Source organism: Gracilinanus agilis, chromosome 5 (assembly GCF_016433145.1).
Source record: "Gracilinanus agilis isolate LMUSP501 chromosome 5, AgileGrace, whole genome shotgun sequence".
NCBI classification, from domain to species: Eukaryota; Metazoa; Chordata; class Mammalia; order Didelphimorphia; family Didelphidae; genus Gracilinanus; species Gracilinanus agilis.
This window is the reverse complement of record NC_058134.1, coordinates 180,662,265-180,675,446: the sequence shown is the minus strand read 5'-3', so window position 1 is coordinate 180,675,446 and position 13,182 is coordinate 180,662,265. Positions and strand designations below refer to the sequence as shown.

The window sequence follows — 13,182 nt, the reverse complement described above, 5'->3', positions numbered from 1 at the left end:
CTGGTCAAAGGAGCTTGTCCCCTGCACCTTAAGACTCCTGGGGTGTGGGGACCCAATTCCTAGTTAGCAGGACCTTCATTCTTTTAAATATTTTATTTCCGTCTCTTAGGTTGCCTTGTGGAATCTATTTTTTTGAATGTAGAAGCAGTAAACACACACCGGGAAAGGTCAGAGGTGAGTATGTTGCCTCCTACCTCTGACTCCAGCTCAAGCCATACTTCTTGATCTTCTGGTTTAGGAAGCAAAGGACTCTTCTAGGGGCAGCTGTGGAGGACTTTTATGGAGTGAAAAGGGACTAGTTAATATTAAATATTTCAAAATAAAGTCCTCACTCTTGGCTTGTGTATTAAATGTTAACTGTACTTGTTGACTCTTGTGATAACTTTTTGTTTGAAATAGACTCAGGTGAGTTTTTGCCTTCTCTTTCTTTTTGTGTATGTATATTAGACCTATCATCTTCTCTGTTCCCCTACCCCCTATCTGTGGCTTGTTCTCACATCTTTTCACATTTTATATTCACCTCCTGGTTGAGGTGAATCTGACCTGAGAATTCAGTGGAAGGTGAGGATAAATGTTCTTTTTTTTTTTTTTTTTTTTTAAACAGTTCCCATTATTTTCTTCTTTTCCTTCAGCTAGATCTAGAATTTCAATACCAGATTTTAGAATTCACTGATTGAATCAACATTGGCAATCACAATTTGGACTTAGAGATCAGAATAGAAAAAAAGAGGAGGAGATTAGAGAGAAATGAAAAAAATGGAGAGAAGCTTTTCCAAAAATCAATGGTCCTTATGTTGATGTGCTCTGGACCTGACTGATTTCTCCTCTGAGATTTGTAAACCAATTAGGTTGGATCTCTGACAGGAGAAATCAGATTTGAAACTGACCTGAAAGTAAGTCTGAACCCATTTTTATATAGATTTATCTGTCTAGAAGCAATGTAGTAGAGAGGAGAGAGCTGACCACAAAGTCAAGATGACCTGGGTTTACAATCTACCTCTTTAACACATATGGGCTTTGGGATCTAGGGCAAATCACCTAACTTCTTAATCTTCTAAGGCAAGTAAGTTATATAGAAGATGACCTACTCTAGAAGTTGTCCCTTTTACCTGGGAGTTTTCTGGATCAATAAAATTAAAGAGCTAGACCCTAGTTGCTGATATTTAATATCCCTTTGCCAGAGCTTTGATTCAGAGACCCCTTTGCCATCAGAGTAACCTACTGCCATCATTTCTTTTAACAGACCTAAGGAGCTTGGTCTTAGGACCTTGACTTGAGGAGTTGTTTGCTCAAAACACTTTTTGGTCTCCAGTAGGGAATTTAATTTGCCTAAAGCTGGATAAAATTAAATAGATGCTTCCAAGATTGGAGAAGCCATTTGATCATATTCTTAAATGAAATTCTTGGCCTGAGCCAATGATTTGAGCAGAAAAAAACCCCTATCTTGCACTAGTAAGTCTCTAGGAGCCATATATTCATTAGACATTTTACCACATCCCTACTGTGGCTTTTTTCTAGGTATAGCCAGGTTTGAAGGGCAATTTTCTGGTTCTGGGGGCTAAAGACTCAGGCCTGAAGACAGTTCCTGACTCCCAGCCAGAATTCAAACTATCCCAAAGAGAGTAGGATCTAGTTTTTTTAAAAATCTCATAGAAATTCTATCCTTTCAGGGTCTTTTTCTTCAAATTAGAAAATTAACATACAATTTATTACCCTGTTGGTACTGGTTAACTGACTTCTGCCTCCCTGTTGACAAAAAAATGATCAGTACCATAGTCAGTTCTTTATTGAACCTGTTTACTTCCTGCCCTAGGTTTTCAAAGACTGAATACTCTCACTGAAAGATAGTTTTATCCAGGGACCCTTGTCGGTTGCTGGGAGGCTGAAGGACAGTTGTTTTTTCCCACTTGCTGCTATATTTTATCATCTTTTACCAGTGAACACTCTAGCCTCTTGTCTTCTGTATATCTGGTTTTATTTTCCCACATCTATCTCCTTCCCTCAGTTTCTGGGAGTCTGAGGGAATAGGAGGCTTGGAACAGCTTGCCTCTGTTCTAAAACAAAAGGGAGAATTGTTATTGATATTTCCTTTCTTTCCCCTGATGCCCTTGTCCTTATTTTTCTGCAAAATTCATGTCTATGCATCTCTTCTGGGATAATCTGGGGAAGGGATGGAAAGGAGAGTAGGGGAGAAGCCCACTTGGGAGTTATTGATTGAACAGACATTTCCCCCACCAAGGTCATTTCCCAATGACCACTTGCTGTGGAAACAGCAGCCAGGTGGCACAGTGGCTACAACACTGGGTCTGGAGTCAAGAAGACTCAAGTTCAAATCCAGCTTCAGATATTTCCTAGCAGTATGATTGGGCAGGTCATTTACTTTCTGTTTGCCTGTTTCTTCAGCTATAATAATGGTGATAATAATAGCACCTACCTCCCAGAGTTGTGGTAAGGATCAAATGAGATAATAATTATGAATATATTTATGTTTATAAATATAAATAAGCATTAGCTATTATTACTATTGTTGTTGATCAAAGTCCAGAAACAAAACAAAAACTTTTTTTTCTTTTGTTTCCCACCCCTTTCTCCCTTCAATCCTCCTCCATAATTGTTGCCTTCTCTCTTTTGTCTTTGTCTTGACTAGGAAGCAAAGAAGGGACCTAACCCGCTCATGAGACGCAATAGTGTTACCCCATTAGCCAGCCCTGAACCCACCAAAAAGCCTCGCATCAACAGCTTTGAGGAACATATGGCTTCCACTTCTGCTTCCCTGCCCAGCTGTCTGCCCCGGGAGATGCCCACACAAGTTAGTCTGACTTTTTTTTTTTTTTTTCCCTTTTGTCACGTCTAACCTACTACAGAGAGAGGATCATAATCTGATTAAGGTTCAGTGATCATCTTTCTAATGTTCCTTCCTGTAACCCTGCTTTTTAAGGGGAGAACACAAAAGTCCTCTGGATAAAGGAATAGCACAGTGGCATCTACTCACTTGATGCTTGATGGGACTGCATAGACAGACACCTGCTTTCCAGGCAGGTTCCTCCCTTGGCAGAATCAGGCAGAGCCAAAGAAATCAACCAATTAGTGGCTTCTGTCCTCTTCACTCATGGAGAGGCCAGGCTCAGCTGGTGGCCCCTTCTGGAGTGGACTCTTAGCTGAAATATGGACTCCCTCCCCGGAGGGCTGTGTCTGACTAGATCCCATCAGGCAGAAAGGTATCTGGTCATCCGCTGGCTAAATCTGATTTAGTGGTGATCTTTCTCTGCCCCACACATATCTCCCTGTTGGAGGAAAGTGTTTGGAATCATTGACCAAGACCACTTTTGTGAGGTAATAGTGAGTGGTTGACTGTATTATGGTAGCAGAAGCCCCCATTCCCAGAGTATCAGAAATGACTGTGACTTACCAAGCTAACTTAGAAAATTGATTGACTATTGGGGTTAGGTAGGGTGGAGGTCGGGGCAATATGCTGAATGCAGGACGTGAAAAAGTATTTCTTTTCTTTCCCCTATGATAGCTTCCAAAAGCCATTAAAAAACCTATTATATATCCCTTTAGTAAGCAAATGTAGGTATATAATCAATCTTTTTATTAAGATATTTTATTTTACTATTGTAATAATTTATTAATAAGTTTAATGAAATTATCAGATCCAAATTCATTGACTCCCTTCTCCCCCCATCCTGGAGATGGGAAGTAATTTGACCTGGGTTATACAGATATTATTATGCAGTAGCATCACTCTTACCATCCTCTTAGCCTAGTCCTTACTTTTCCTTCCAAACCTCTTCCTGATCCTTGGCCCTTGTAAGAAATAAGCCAGTCTTTGAAAGACCGTTGTGCGGAAGATTATTGAGAACAGTGTTTGTATTTGCAAGTTTTCTATTGCTTTGTTAGCTACAGATGATCACTCCCGGCATTAGCCCTCATCAACCTCCCTGATTTTTGTCCCTGTTACAATCTGTACTTCTTAGAAAACTGTTTTTAAGCCTGTAATATCTGAGGATTTCTAGAACTTGGAGAGTAGGCAGTGTCAGGGGTGTGATGGCCATGTATTGTAAAGCACAAATGCCTTCTTCTGTTTTCCCTCCAACTTTTGGTTTGGTACTGTGGCATTTTAAGGGAATGTGGGGGAGCCTGAGTCTTCCTGCTTTGCCCCCTCCTAGTCCCAATCAGTATCATCAAAGCTACCTCATTGCCCAGGGCTGCTATTTTATCCCTCCCTTAGGCAGCCTAGTGGTCCCCTCTGCTCACAGTGCCCACCATGTCAGTCTCAGATGTAGTGCAGACAATCCATCAATCATCTTTCTCCTTCCTAGAGCTCAGAAGTCCTAAACTCAAGCCATCTACCAGCAGCCATGTCTGGCCACTATGAGTTTTTTGTTTTTATTGTTCTGTATTTATCAGTTTCTGTTGAATCATTTTTTGGGGGGTGGTTAAGTATTTGGGAGGGTTTTGCTAGCCAGCTCCCCTTCTAGTCCTCTGCACTCACCTGCCCCAGAACACATCATATGGTTTTAAAAAGGACATTGTGGGGGCAGCTGGATGGCTCAGTAAATTGAGAGCTAGACCTAGAGACAGGAGGTCCTGGGTTCAAATGTGGCCTCAGATACTTCCAGCTGTGACTCTTGTATAAGTCATTTAACCCCCATTGCCTAGGCCTTATTCCCTTCTACCTTGGAATCAATATACAGTATTGATTCTTAAGACAGAAGGTATAGATTTAAAAAAAAAATCAGCAGGGTAGACTCGAAGCCATAGTTATCCCAAAAGCGTTTGCCTTGATGAACTAATTGTGATTTCAAATGCTGTTTTTGTCTCTTCTTTTCCTACTGACTCCTCTCTCCACTTTTCTTCTCTCTGCAGCCTTTACTAGGGAAAGCCTGTTTGTAAGTATTTTTCTCTGAGCTGTTTTTAGCCCCTTCCTCCCCTCCCCTCCCCTCCTGCCCTGCCCCATTTTCCTTTCTTTTTGGTATTAGGGAGTCTGGAGTGTGTGGCTTGTGAGGTCTCCAGTATTGAGGGTGGGGGGATTTGCAGAGAGAAGAAGAGAAAACTTTTGAAAAAGTTGGAGCATTTTATGACTCAAGTTATGATTTTCTTTATCAAATTAAGGTTTTCCTTAGCATAAAGCTGCCTCTGTTACCACTATTGCTTTGCTGTCGTTATCCCTGAGCATCTTCTTTCTCTTGGGTTTCTATTTGCTATTGGTGATAATACTGAACACCACCAAGTTTTTTAGGGTCAGATTTTGGGAACTAATTTCGATAGTGTCTCCTACCAGAAACCATTAAGCCTTAATAGTCAATGTAAATCAGTTGGCTTTAGGTTTCCCATCGATGGTGTTTCGTCAAGTACATTGTGTGATGAAGACCTATTTCTCTTAGATAACAGGGAATTACTAGCTTCCATGGCCTTTTAACCTTTTCTGTTAACTTCCTCTTTCTTGGTTATCTGTCAGGGACATTCTAATAAGCAGGTCCTGGGAAATTCCCTATTTCACTAGCAACCTATGCTTCAGTCAATATTATTATCAACCTAATCACTCTTCACGGCCCACTTCCTTATTTAATGAGTCAGGTCACCTTGTTCAATATGTAAAATTAGAAAGAGTTGAAGATTTCTGTATGATAAACTTAGAACAGTAGATCATTTCTTTTAAAATGCAAGTGTTCAGTCCTTCCTTCTTGAAAGGAAAAAGGTCACTACAGTTTTTTTGCAATCTTGGCTTAGTAGATCTGTTTTGACCACAATATTTCACTTTCACTTGACTTTAAACAGTTATAACCTCTAGGAGGTTATAAGTTTTACGTTTGGTCTCAGTTATAACTAGAACTTCTGCATTGTATAATTTCCCCCACCCTCAACCATTTGCTTATTGGAGTAAAGATCAAAATTGGCATCAACCTTGGAAGGAAGAATTTAAGAATATTTAAGGATGAAACTAGACAGAAGACATCAAACAGTGGAAAAATGGAAAAGATCAGTTAAATTTCTATGACTGACTATAATATAATCTCCATTAATGATAGTGCAATCACATTTGGATTCTTAAAAAAGCAAATTCTGCAAGAGTAGCTCAACCAGTGGAGCATCTAGAGAAGAAGCAGTACAGCTTTGAAGTCCAAATACATCTAGAGCTTCTACATTGTCTGCTTTTTCTCCACCTATTCACTTGTTAGAATAAGGATAAAAAACTCCTGCAATTATGGGATTGGGTTTCATGATAATTGAAAGGAAGATAGTAAATTACTAGATGGATTGTGGATGTTTTTACTACAGAAAAGGAAGATGGTGGAGGTTCCAACTACTTACTTGAAGCTGTTAACATCTAAATATTCACCCAGGAGTTCAGCCTAACTACTTACACAGAAGAAACCAAATGGATGAAAGGATGCCTTTAGCCTAAACTAGGATATGCAGCTCTATGGGACAGCCCATTCAAGTTCATCTGCATTTATATTTTGGACAGATACTAGATAAATGCTCTCATTCTTTGGTCCCTCTAGTCTGTGGAACTTTTGGCCCTAGGTCATCCCATAGGACTGACAGCCCTGTAATGTGAATATATTCTGATTTCTCAGGGTTAGAATTATACTACCTACAAGGTCCCCTACTCCAGAGCAGACCCATTTTGTTAGCGGATGCTTTCTCTTCTATCAATAGTAGGATGGAGGCCAAGAAGTAGTGCAGTGTGAGCTCCCAATAATTCTAGTACATGAAACCAGAGAGAGCGGTCTGTGGGGTCTTTTAGATCCAAACCTACCAACAAGCATACTGAAATCCAAGGCTGGAAGGTGGTTGATAAAATGATGACAGTTGCTTTCAATTCTTTGGCCAAATCCACATTCCAAAAGGGGCGAGGCATCTCTCCGCTGGCACTCTGATGGTGTTATTTTAAAATTTCATGCATATATATATATTATAAAAGGAAACAGATGAAAAGACAATTTTCTTCCTATCCTGTCTTTCCTTACCCTACTCTACATTTAAAAGACAAACTGATCTATCCCAGTTTTTCCTTTACTAATACTTGTATAAGGAAATATGGCTCAGTGCATCCCCTTCTGTCCCCCTCACATCTTGGCCTGTGTTAGGACCAGCTCTTCCAAGGGAATATGGCATCATTGTTTGGAGTATTATTGTACAGTATCTTCTCCACCTTGATTTCCCTCCCTCTGCCTATCTCTTCCTTTTTCTCTCTGTGTGAGGAAATCATGAGTGATGTGTGTATTATTCTGTGCCTAGCAGCTCCGTTGAGTGTCATTGTATGAGTGAGTGGTGCTTGCCACAAGCCCAGGTTTGTTTAGAGACTTTTGGTTTGTGAGAGGAGCATACAGCAGTGTTGCATCTTGAGATGCCAAGCTGTAGGTGTGTACGAGAGGTATCTGGACCGTTCTCTTTGTTCTCTCTCTCCTTAGTGATACTTTGGTAATAACCTAAACTATAGGACCTTGAAAAAAATCACTTTTATCTTCTAGACCTCTCTTAGGGAGAGTAGCCTTGTGGTTTCTTTGTTTTATTTTTGAGACCCTTGGATGGAAAAGAATTCCACTGACAAGGTTGAAATGACTCATGCTAAACAGTGGAAACAAGAATCTTTTTTTAAAAAATATTTTGATAGATTTTAATATAATTGAATTTCTTACTAAGCCTATGTATTTTGTTTTCTATATTTAAAAACTTTTGAATAGAGGGTCCATAGGTTTCAGCAGAATGTGGAAAGGGTCCATGATATACAAGAGACTTAAGAATGCCTGATCTAGTGTGTTTTGGTTTTTGTTTGTGGGGTTTGTGTGTGGCAGTGGTGCTTCCTGTCAAGACCACTTTTGTCAAAATTGGTATGTGAGCCCTAGTGATTTTGGTCACTAACTGAAATGCCCCTGGCCAACTTCATCTGTATCCATCTCCCCAGAATTGTTCCTGACTTTCTGGATAGTTCCTCTATTTCTCCTTGCTCAGGTCAGAAAGCCTTCCATTCTGGATATTCATAGCTTTTGGCTCTCAATTTAATCTAAGCTTATTACAGATTCTTTATGCCCATTTTAACATTCCAGTGATCCTCTTCAGCCAATTAAATTGTCAGCATAACTTTGGGAGGGAGAATTTAGCCCTGTACAAAGTACCCACCGAACCACTAAATGATACCAGGGAAGAAGAGACAACCAGGACAAGCAAACTACACTCCCTCCAGAGAATCTTTTCTACTATATTTTCAACTATTTGGTTTTTTTCTCCCTAAGCTTCATAGCTTTTCCTACCATCTCTTCGCTCTTTTCCTATAACAGAAGTAAGATCTGTGTGAGTTTTCCTTCCTTCCTTCCTTCCTTCCTTTTTTTTTTTAAAGCATATATGCTCATGGCTAACTCTACTTTTGACTTTGTGGTTTTGATCATAAATTTACATTGGCTCCCTGGGATCCCTTGGCCTTTTTGGGCCTGATGCTGTAGGGTGCTATGTTTGCTAGCTTTTTTTCCCCTGTGTATCTGGAAGGGGGTTTCACCTGCATGATAATGACTCTTGTTTTGGGAGACCAAATGGAAATGGACTAATTCTTTTCTTTCTCTTCTCCCTCAAAACAGAACCTGAATAACTCACAGAACCAATATTGACTCTTCCTGGAACTCTGAAACAAATGAAACCAGTTGCATTCCATCGCCATTTCTGAAGCTTGGCTTGTGCTCCTCCATTTAACCTGAATGAAGCCCAGATAATCCCAGCTGCTTCTTTCATAAACTGACCAAACTACCTGGGTGAGGAGGGCACTGATCTAATGAAAATTCAGTACTCGGATCATCCAACTATGTTGTGATGACCTCAAGGCAGTGTATAGCCCTCCTAGTGTAAAGAATCCATCATTTTCCATTTTACTTCTTCCTTATTTTTCTCCATTATTCCACTCTTCATTTTTGATGAATGTCTCTTTGTGGCGACTTCTCTGGAAAGGCTTTGGAAGTATGGGGAGGGGTAAATTAGCTGAGGAGGAATGCCTCTGCTCCTTTTCTCTCCTTCTGCCTTACCAGGAGATGTTTCAGAATGACGGGTCAGAATTTCTTAAGAGAATTCAAAGTGGCCACCCTCCAGAAGAAACCATCAGCTTTTTGTCTTAGCCTCTGAAGACAGTCCTTAAGAGTGGAATCAATAGTAAATGGTGTGGAGGTGGTTTGGAGTGGATCTCTTCCTCCTCAGGAATTCCTGAGTCAGAAATCTGCCTTTCAACTAAAACAAAGACATTGCCTTCCTCCATTTGTTTTCATTCAGAGTCTCTGATCTTTCTCTAAGCAGAATGTGAGAACGGACTCCTATCACTCCTTGTCCAGAGGGTCAAGGGTTTTTCTGAGTTTGAGAAGATGACCATGCTTGTTTATGCACCTTTTGTGGAAGAAGGAGGATGAGAATCTGCACCTTTATTTCATGGAACTTGGACATTGGGTCGTGCCTCAAAGGAGCTGTGTCAGCCTGTGAAGGAAGCATCATTGTGCTTAGGGAGACCGACAGGATTAGGAAACATCTTTGGGACTTGTTTCCTGAAGAGTTTTGGATCACTGAATTGACCATGGCTTGGTATAAAACCAGTTGGCCATTGTTTTCTCATTCTAAGGTAGACCGAGCACTGTAGTCAGTAGACTCCCCTGGAAGGTTGGGGGGAGAGAAGAGAAGAGATGCTCTCTCTAGGATTCTTCTCTTTATCCTCTCTTTCAGGGTGTCAGAGGAAGAAGACTGTCCAGTTTCAGTTCAGAATTAGTGACCATTTGCAGTGTCTGTAGCATTAGGGCCAGGTGCTAAGGACAGGGGAGCTAGGGGCATGGCTACAAAAGTTGACATTATCCCTGTCGTGATAGAACCTACACTCTTTGGAGTGCAGGGAGTGAGGAAGGCTTCAGTAACACATGAATGCCCTTTAAATGCCATTTCCTCTTTGCCCAGTGTGGAGAGAGGAACCCTCATGGGGATGCATATATTATGCTTAAGAGGTGAAAATTGGTGGGTAGGAGAAGAGAGACAGACCACAGTGCCTCATATTTTAATCAATAAACATTTGTTAACTAACTATTCAGTGCTAGGCACTGTGCTAAGGGCTAGGGATAAAAAAAAGAGGCAAAAGACAAGTCTCTGTCCTCTAGGAGGTTTAGTTCCCATTTAGTGCTCATGCCTGACCCTGTTTATTGGCAGCCTATTGACAAGTAGACTCATACCAATTGTCATAAACCTAAGGTTTCCTCTTCTTTTTTTTTTTTTTAAACCACCACATCATGTCAGCTACCCACCTCTCCTTGTGGATGTACAAGCAGGAGCATGAGTGCATGTTTATATGTGAACCGTATAGTTTTGGACTCATTTTGTTCCTTATCATAGATTTGCTGGTGTCTGCTTTCTTGGACTCATTTCTGTTTTTAATTGACAGAAGGGGGCCAAGAATAGAATTTTGTTTAATGTGAAGGTCTCTAATCTCTAGTGTGTTTTTTCTCTTTATTTAAAACAGTGATCTGGCTTTACCTATTGAGGATTTTAATTTGGGAAGAGTTAAGGAGGATGAGTATACCCAGAGATCCTGGAGATGATGTTACTTTCCTTAGAAGCATGTAGTAGCCTGAGCTACACTGAACCTTTTATTAAGGAGTGTGCTTGATGTACTGGGGGAGGTCTTGCTGGGACTACTGACTTTTTATGTTTCCCATATTCCCTTGGAAACCAGTTTTTCTGAACTTTGTACATTTGTTTGGGGGATACAACTGTTTTTTGTTTTTTTTTTTTTTTATCCCTCCTATTCTATCCTGAGAGTGGCAGAACTCTTTTTAAGAATTAAGGAAGGGGAGAAACTGATTGAACCACACCTATAATACTGTTTTTATTTGTAATACTTGAAATTTATTTTTTTAATGTTATTTTGATAGCAAAAATGCTATTTATTTATTTAATGTGTATGATGGCACCAGGTGAGAGAGAGAGAGAGTGAGAGAGAGTAAGTATGAAATGTTTGGGGGGTTGGGAGGGTTGTTTTGTTTTTTTCCCTAAACTTGTGAGCTATTAGGTGTGCTTCATGTTTGTCTTAAATAATCACCTGGGATACAACTCTGCTAGCTTGTAAACAGGGTATGCCTTTCAGAAATTTGCATATTTTGCAATTGCTAGATAAATAAAATATCTTGTTAAAGTATACTGATGGGATCTAACTGGTTTTCATTTGAAAAAAACTTACTGTTCTGTTATTGTTTTTATTATAAATAGCACCAATTATGCTGTACTGGAATCCCAGATATGAAAATTCTTCTGTGTGCTAAAATTCTTCAAACCCCTCCTGGGCTTTACAGAAACTTTACAGAAAGTTCTTGAATTTGAGGAAGAATAAGACATATAATTCAATAAATATTAGGGCCTGAATTAAAGCAAGCTTTTGCTCATAAACTCACTTTTTATTCTATTGAAATTCAAAAGTCAGTTTCATCTAGACATTTAGGATTTTAAATATGATGACCTAAATTGCAAAGCAAGTGAAACTGAATTTTGAGACATGGGGGAATAGAATGGGAAATGGGTCCAAAAAGATAAGTGGAATGATCCCAGATTGCCCTGTGATTAAATGAACTTTCCCCCTTCATTTTCCAAAAGCTTTCTGTGATTCAAAATTATTTCATTCTCTCTTCTCCCTGCTGCCTTCCTTCACTAGCCTTCAGTTTTCCCAAAGATCAGGGACTAGAAATTTGGAAATCCAGTTGCACAAACTCAAGCTGGAGGATGAAGGAAATGTGGAGGGAAGGAAATCCGAAGTAAAACATGACAGAACCTCTAATCCTAAGTAACAAGCTTGAGGTGTGGGCTTGGAGTAGAAGTTGGTCCCTAGACTATAGTTTTCTGAGATTCTGAGAAATCGAGTGTCTAGAATAATATACTAACTTCTAAGGCAGAAGAGTGGCAAGGTTTAGGCCATGGGGGTTAAATGCCTTGCCTAGCTAGGAAGTGTCCAAGACTGGATTTGAACCCCCATCTCTGAGCCTGGCTCTCAATCTACCGAGCCACCTAGTTGCCCCCATATGTTCTAACTTTTTTTTTTAATCCTTACCTTCCATCTTGGAGTCAATACTGTGTATTGTCTCCAAGGCAGAAGAATGGTATAAGAGCTAGGCAATGGGGTCAAGTGACTTGCCCAAGGTCACACATCTAGGAAGCGTTTGAGGCCAAATTTGAACCCAGGACCTTCCATCTCTGGGCCTGACTCTCAATCCACTGAGCCACCAAAGCTGCCCCCTAAAAGGGAGAAAATTCTTTTTTATTTTTAAATATTTTTCCATGTTTACATGATTTATTTTCTTTCGCCCCTTCCCATTCCAGAGACAAGCAATTCTACTGAGTTGTACAAATGTTATTACTTGTGTGTAAATAGAATTAGCTCGATCCCATTAATAGTCAAAAATCTACTCAACCCAGGCGTGCTAATGATGTCACTCTCAGCTCCCTTAGGGGGAGTTACCCACACGTGACAATAAGTAACAAATCAAGAATAAGGGACTGCCCTTTGGGCAGTCCAAATCAATGTAGAAACTGCCATTTGTCCATTTCAATTAGAGGTGGACCACAGGAAGTGATGAAAGACACGATCTCTTTTAAGTAAGTGAGTGAACTTGTTGTGGGAGCAGAAGCATCTCCTGAGACCACAGAACGCTTACACTCAATATTGTCACGTGGGTAAGTTAGGCTGACTTGCTCTCAATCCACTGTAATTTATATAAATTATAATTTGTATATATAAATAAAACTTGTAATTTACCAATGTCATAAGATATCAATAAATTATAAGATAAAATATCAAATAATTATAAGAAATGACATTGAGTAACCCCAAAAGGGGAAAACCTTCAAAGAAATACAACAATGGTCCCAGGAAATAGATAAACATACCTCTCTGCTCACAACAATCAATCAATTAATGAACAAATATATATTAAGGAACTGCTTAGTGCCAGGCTCAGTACTGAGGACAAAAAACCAAAAAGTGTAACAACACCTGTCCTCAAGGATCTTACATTTAATCAAGGGAAACAGTATGTTCACAAGGGAAAAAGGTGGCACAACAGTGGATAGAGTGCTAGAGTCAGGAAGACAATTTCAAATTCTATGACGGATATTTTCTAGTTCTATGGGATCTAGTAGTTCCTATAGAGTTTGAATTCTACCACAAAAATT

General features: G+C 39.8%; 1 protein-coding gene across 3 annotated transcripts in view; it reads left to right on the top strand.

The window, feature by feature from the left end:
* The window catches only part of PFKFB3 (6-phosphofructo-2-kinase/fructose-2,6-biphosphatase 3), a 46,634-nt gene extending 35,474 nt beyond the window's left edge, over positions 1-11,160 (top strand). For 2 of the 3 annotated variants that reach the window (XM_044679748.1, XM_044679750.1), the window contains 4 exons: positions 110-174; positions 2,648-2,809; positions 4,870-4,892; positions 8,583-11,160. In XM_044679748.1, coding sequence (XP_044535683.1) covers positions 110-174; positions 2,648-2,809; positions 4,870-4,892; positions 8,583-8,589 — 257 coding nt within the window. In that variant the 3' untranslated portion in view covers positions 8,590-11,160. The remainder of the gene's footprint in view (positions 1-109; positions 175-2,647; positions 2,810-4,869; positions 4,893-8,582) is intronic. The other variant, XM_044679749.1, reaches the window with a different exon arrangement.
* Positions 11,161-13,182: the final 2,022 nt, after the last annotated feature.